General features: G+C 41.4%; 1 protein-coding gene across 1 annotated transcript in view; it reads right to left on the bottom strand.

Moving 5' to 3' along the window:
• Positions 1-4,394: 4,394 nt before the first annotated feature.
• Positions 4,395-7,217, bottom strand: part of FBXO25 (F-box protein 25) — a 37,987-nt gene continuing 35,164 nt past the window's right edge. Inside the window, exon 10 of the mRNA XM_040427588.1 lies at positions 4,395-5,412. Coding sequence (XP_040283522.1) covers positions 5,323-5,412 — 90 coding nt within the window. The 3' untranslated portion in view covers positions 4,395-5,322. The remainder of the gene's footprint in view (positions 5,413-7,217) is intronic.

The following is a 7,217-nucleotide window of genomic DNA, read 5'->3' as shown; positions in this document are numbered from 1 at the left end:
CCAAATACCCCAGTTCATGACAAAATAATGCCCCTGCAGCATAAAATACCTCCCCAAAAACTGCCCCTCTTTGGTGGCCAGCATCATGCCCACAAAAAAATAAAAAAATAAAAAGAGGCCTAATATAAAGCATTGTTATGCCATGTGACCCAAACCCCCCCCCCCCCCCCCCCCCCCTGCCGGCTGTATCAGAATAGATTGGATTACGTGTGGTCATAGGATAATAATTAAAACACATTTGGATGCTTTATTACTTTTTTTTTTATAAATTTTTCCTTGGAGAGACTGAGTCTCATTTAGTACATTCCTGAATCACAGATTAAGATACAAGACAAGCACTTTTACCCTGTATAACGTTAAACTTTGACCTGGAACTCCCCTGAACATTTACTTGAATAACCTCCAGAAATGCAGTTCATGAGTCAATCACATTGATACATTGAATTATCAAGATATTACGTAACAAACAAACATATTTGTTCCCACTATAGTATAGATGATAAAAAAAAAAAAAAAAGCTTCCACACAATAGGAAATCATGGCATATGGGTCTGATATATCATCATATATCATCACCTCTTTATTAGCGAAAGTCTGAATGCTGTGACATCTTCTGCTCTTTTTTTTCCACGTTCACTCCCCGTAGTGCTCATTCATGGTATATCAAAAGGGATAGGCCATCAATATTTATTGTGGAAAATCCTTTTAACTCAAATCAATAAACAAAATAACAATACGAACTTAAGAATACCAGCACAACTGGAGCAATGCATGCTCCAGAATAACATATAATTTATCGTAACACTACCACCTCTGTCCACTAGATGGTAGTAATTAGCATCACATCGATTGGTCCATTAACTTTTGCATTGTGATCGGGTGTGATCTGCAGGCCTCCAAATTTTCCACAGATATTTTCTATATTACAGTTTCTCAAACTACTGAGAAGGAGGGGCTGGAACTTTACACACTAAAAAAAAAAAAAAAACTTGCCTTTAAAAAAAGAGAAAAGTGTAGTAATCTGGTCCTTTCCTTGTCCTTGGCTCTGGAACAAACTGGGGGAGAAATTATGGACAGTAAAAGATGCTGCCTGGTATGGATTACCCCTGTTCGAAGTTAAAGTGGTTGTCAAACTTCCGCAAATGGCATTTATCATGTAGTTTAATACAAGGCACTTGCTAATGTATTGCGATTGTCCATATTGGCTGGATTCATTTTCCCATCACATTATACACCGTTTGTATCCAGGTATTACGACCACCCTGCAATCCTATTGCACACCATAGGAAAAAGTGCCAGGCTCTCTGGTGGCTGGGACTGCGAGAGTGGGCATAGCCCAGCACTTCTTTCTATAGTGTGCAAGCATGACCACCGCTGCTTGAGTACAAGGTGGTTGTAACCATGGAAAAATGAATCCAGCCAGCAAAGGAGGCAATATGGAGAATCACAATACATTAGTAAGTGCCTTGTATTAACTTTCTCTACATGATAAATGCCCCTTACTGAAGTGAGACAAGCCCTTTACGTAAATTGTCGGGAGAAGGGGAGATAAAGTAAATTATCAGCAAGTTAACCCATTTACATGTGCGTCTTCTAACTTCACAGACGTCCATAGTCCCACTGTCCTTCCAGAGGCCTCCTGAATTGTAGTATAATACCTCGGTATTCTCCTATAAAAGTACTGCAGTAATATTTCTGCAACACTGTACATTGTGGTGCAAAGAGAACACACAGCGTTACCATTCAATGTGCTGCCATACGGTCTCCATGTAAAGTACAAGAAGGTCTTAAAGGGGTTGTCCCAAGAACCATACTCCTCCCCTATCCACAGAATAGGGGATAAGTATCTAATTAGTTGGTGGGGTCTAATCACAAGAAACGGGGGTCCTCTGCGCCCCCACTTGAATGGAGTAGCACACTGACCCTTCAGGTAGCCAAGGGTTATACTCAGCTATCTGCAACAGTCCTGGCAAGAACTCAGACTGCCCATCTCATGAGAGGTCACAGAGGATGGACCCCCACCAATAAGGTCCCTATCCTGTGGGTAGGAAAGAAGTTTGCATCTTGGGACATCCATTGCAAGTGGAAGCATGCAGGAGGTGCAGTGTCGTCATGCATTCCTTCCATAGGGCTACGTACTTACATGATGCACTGACGGCCCCACTAAGTAATCAGCCTGGGAGGTAAAAACCCGGTTTTGTCTTTTAGACTGAGTTATGACATTGACATGCATTGAGAATGTGGGCTTCAAATAGTTAAACCATAGCACATTCACATATAAAAAGTACAGTATCAGCAGCATATAAATGAAATTAGGAAAGTGCAAAATAAATGTATGTGCAATTCTAGTTCTCCGATGTATTTACACACAGCCTTGGTTTTCATAAACCGCAAATAAAACGCTAAATCTGCCGTAAAAATAAATAATAATTTAACATACAGTTGTGTTCAAAATAATAGCAGTGTGTTTAATAAAGTGAATAAAGCTCAAAATCCTTCTAATAGCTTTTATTTCCATACACACAAATGCATTGGGAACACTACCCATTCTATTCCAAATGAAGAAACAAATATATCAAGTTTTGTTTTGTTCCTCTATTACAAAACGGGGATCACGCACTCTTAGGCTCCATTCACACGTCCGCAATTTTGCGGATCGGAATTGCGGACCCATTCATTTCTATGGGGAATGTGCTGCCCGGACACGGAATTGCGGATCCGCACTTCCGTTCCGCAAAAAACTAGAACATGTCCTATTCTTGTCCGCAATTGCGGACAAGAAAACAGGCATATTCTATTAGTGCCGGAAATGTGCGGTCCGCAGAATGTGGAAAGCACTTTGCCGCTGTCCGTGTTTTGCGGATCTGCAAAACACGTTGCGGACGTGTGAATGGAGCCTTACTTTTCTTCCCGCTCTGAACTCTGACAGGAATAAGCCGGTTGTAGAGACAGAGTCGGAGCAGGGAGCGCGCCAGTGACAGGGGCAGACTTGCCATGCGCGGCTCTTATTAGGAAAAGCAGCGCATGTGCAGTTAGAATAAAGCCTTGGACGAACTGGCTGCAAGCAGAGCAGGGCTGAGCTCATTATAAAACCATTACCATTCGGATTTTTTAAAATAAAGTATATTAGGAAACTCTTTTTTACCCTACCTCCCACTATATAGTTGAAAGTACTTATATAGTTGCCAACCCCTTTAATATTTAGTTGTATAACCGCTGTTTCTGAGAACTGCTGTACATCTGTGTTGCATGGAGACAACCACCTTCTGGCACCTGTGAACAGGTATTCCAGCCCAGGATGATTGGACTACATTCCACAGTTCTTCTCTATTTCTTGGTTTTGTCTCAGAAACTGCATTTTTTTATGTCACCCACAAGTTTTCTATTGTATTAAGATCCGGAGATTGGGCTGACCACTCCATAACGTCAATCTTGTTGGTCTGGAACCAAGATGCAGCACGTTTACTGGTGTTTGGGGTCGTTGTCTTGTTGGAACACCTATTTTAAGGCCATTTCCTCTTCAGCATGACCTCTTCAAGTATTCTGATGTATTCACACTGATTCATGATCCCTGGTATGCGATAAATAGGCCCAACACCTTAGTATGAGAAACATCCCCATATCATGATGCTTTCGCCACCATGCTTCACTGTCTTCACAGTGTACTGTGGCCCGAATTCAGTGTTTGGGGGTCCTCTGATAAACTGTCTCCGGCCACTAGACCCAAAAAGAACAATCTTACTTTCATCAGTCCACAAAATGTCTCTTTAGGCCGTCAATGTGCTCTATGGCAAATTGTAACCTCTTCAGCACATGTCTTTTTTTTCAACAGTGGGACTTTGCGGGGGCTTCTTGCCGATAGCCTGGCTTCACATAAGCGTCTTCTAATTGTAACAGTTCTCACAGGTAACTTTAGACCTTCTTTGATCTTCCTGGAGCTGATTGTTGGCCGAGTCCTTGCCATTTTGGCTATTCTTCTATCCATTTGAATGGTAGTTTTTTGCTTTCTTCCACGTCTTTCAGGTTTTGGTTGCCATTTTAAAGCACTTGCGATCATTTCTGCTGAGCAGCCTATCATTTTCTGCACTTCTTTACATGTTTTCCCCTCTCCAATCAACTTTTTAATCCAGGTACGCTGTTCTTCTGAACAATGTCTGGAACAACCCATTTTCCTCAGAATTTCAGACAGAAATGTACTGTAACCAGCATGTACATTTGCTGCCTTCCTTAAATAAGGGCATTAATTGGCAACTATTTTTCAAAGAATGAATGACCTCACTCATTGAACTCCACACTGCTATTATTTTGAACATGCCCCTTTCAATAAGTGATTCAATTACACAGAATCAGCAGCATGCATGTCATGACTGTTGGGTTTCTATTACTCTACTACACCTGCTAGTAAATTATTTGCCACGTAGAAATATCATTTCTACCAAAAACAGTGATTGATCAGGTTAGTGATGTCTGACTGCTATTATTTTGAACACAACTGTATATATTTATTTATAGTAACTGGTGCATGTATAGGAGTGTTTGTCACCTCATGTAACTCCATGCCAGATATAAATTCCCATGTCAAGGGTTTTTATTATGCCATTTCTTAAGGTAGGTTTACACAATTATGACTATGGCTAACTAAACTAATTTCAATTGCATCTAACAATCCTTCCTTGTGTAAATAACCCGCTGTACGTGTTTGAAGGCTCATTGCCATCACAATGGGGAAGGGGAAGAAAAAAAAATCTAACATTTCTGCAGTCAGTCAGGCCAAATGCTGTGCGTGAAACATAAAAGTGCAATAGACAAAATAATTTGCACACAAGCTAGAGCCTCACAAAAGTGGAGTGTCTACACCTACCTTGAGTCAGGCTCTGGGCGAGCTGGATGATTATGTTCCTATGGGGCTCGCCGCTCAGTACAGTTCTGAATGGCAATACTGCAGGAGAGGAGGATTCATGCTGGCAGGACTAGCCTAACAACTGACAGGAGCTGCAGAATCAGGTATACTAGGTGTCACTTAGCTTGCCCAGAATCAAAAGTATTGGCTAGGGACAAGGACTCTTAGGAGGGATTTTCTAATCCTGAGGGACCTGCTCATTAAACCCCTTAGTGTGGACCAAGCAATCAGGACACAAGATAAAACATACAATGACATTATCATATAAAAACAGTAAAAGATTTGGTCTCTCCTATTTGTACCATAATACATTTCATACACATTAATATATATTTTTTTTTTATCTCTTTCTTAACAAGTGCTTTAAAACAATTCAATATTTGCCTCATTAAAACAAAGAAAGTTCCCGTGAACTGGTGCCCTCAGAATCTGAAGAGGTCAATAAAGTGCTGCGGGGAGATGGGTGTAAGGCAGCTCCGGGGATCGTTGGCCGTGCAGGGGTGGCCCGAGTCCTGACAAGAAACAAACACTGGTGTTACAGCCATCCCGCACTGGAAGCGGCTATGCAAGATGTCGCCAAAAGAAAAGTAACACTTCCAATGGCACAATAAAATTACAGGGCTCTGTAATCAATTGAAACATTAAAGCTGGTTTCACACCGGCGTTGCGGGAAAAGATACGGGTGCGTTGCGGGAACATGCGCAATTTTCCCCCGCAGGTGCAAAGCGTTTTAATGTGTTTTGCACGCGAGTGAGAAAAATCGGCATGTTTGGTACCCAGACCCGAACTTCTTCACAAAAGAAGTGTTCTGTAGATTTTCTTATTTTCCCTTGTAACATGGTTATAAGGGAAAATAATAGCATTCTGAATACAGAATGCATAGTACAATAGGGCTGGAGGGGTAAAAAAAATAAAAAAAAATAAAAATAAAAATAAATATATTGAACTCCCCTAATCCAGTTGTTCGCGCAGCCCGGCTTCTCTTCTTTCTTATTCTTTTAGGAAAAGGACCTGTGGTGACGTCACTGCACTCATCACATGGTCTGTCACATAATCCGTCACCATGGTGATGGATCGTGTGACGGACCATGTGATGAGCGCAGTGACATTACCACAGGTCCTTTTCCTAAAAGAATAAGAAAGAAGAGAAGCCGGGCTGCTTGAACAAGTGGATTAAGGGGAGTTAAATTTTTTTTATTTTTTTTAACCCCCTCCAGCCCTATTTTACTAAGCATTCTGTATGAAGAATGCTATTATTTTCCCTTATAACCATGTTATAAGGGAAAAATAATAATGATCAGGTCCCCATCCAGATAGTCTCCTAGCAACCATTGCTTGTGATTTTCATGCAGCCCCATTCTATGGGGCCTGTGTTGCGGGGAAAAACGCACAATATAGAGCATTCTGCGATTTTCACGCAACGCACAAGTACTGCGTGAAAATCACCGCTCATGTGCACAACCCCATAGAAATGAATGGGTCCGGATTCAGTGAGGGTGCAATGCGTTCACCACACGCATTGCACCCGCGCAGAAATCTCACCCGTGTGAAAGAAGCCTAAAAGGAGGCTGTCAGCAGTTTCGACCATGGGAAACTGCTGACAGAACTAGAAAGAGGCTGAGGAGAACAGTACAAAAATCCCTTTTTATCATCCATAGTGCGAATAGGACATTATATTCTGGTTCCACTCCTGCCAGTGCCCTGGAGGCACTGCAATCATTTATTAGGGACATTTACTCCAGTGGGGTCCCTGTAAGGAGAGCCCCTCGCAGTAACAGCTTGTTTCTGTGGCCGTCTATAGGGGAACAATGCAATCATATGGTCTCAGGAAATCACTACTAGGTGTGAGCGTCTCTGGTATGGCTGATACCCCTAGTCATGTTTGAAGGGTAGCTGCCTAGAGGTGGCTCTTGCTTCAAATGAGTTAGGCTCCTCCCACCTGGTTATAAAAGTTCTGATCAAATACAGATGTTAAAAATGAGGGGTTTTTAGTTCTGTATTGTATTAGATTTTTTTCCCCCCGTATTTTGCTACAAGTTGTCCTATTTATTTAATCCCGATTTTGATTTAACAAAAGCTAACTTTTTTTTTTGTTCTTGTAATGTTGCCGAAATACAGATGTAAAGAAAACTGAATATGCACAAGTGAATTATGCTACATGCAACATGCATTTTTACAGTCAGCCCATTGCCGGTAATACAGTGAAACCGGTACCAATATGAATCCGATGGAACGTGCTGCATAGCGAAAAACAAAACCGTACACTATATTTAAAAAAATTGGTGTATTTATATAAGAAAAATGGAAATGTGAGTAA

Source organism: Bufo bufo, chromosome 4 (genome assembly GCF_905171765.1).
Source record: "Bufo bufo chromosome 4, aBufBuf1.1, whole genome shotgun sequence".
Classification (NCBI taxonomy): Eukaryota; Metazoa; Chordata; class Amphibia; order Anura; family Bufonidae; genus Bufo; species Bufo bufo.
This window is presented reverse-complemented; position numbering and strand designations above follow the sequence as displayed.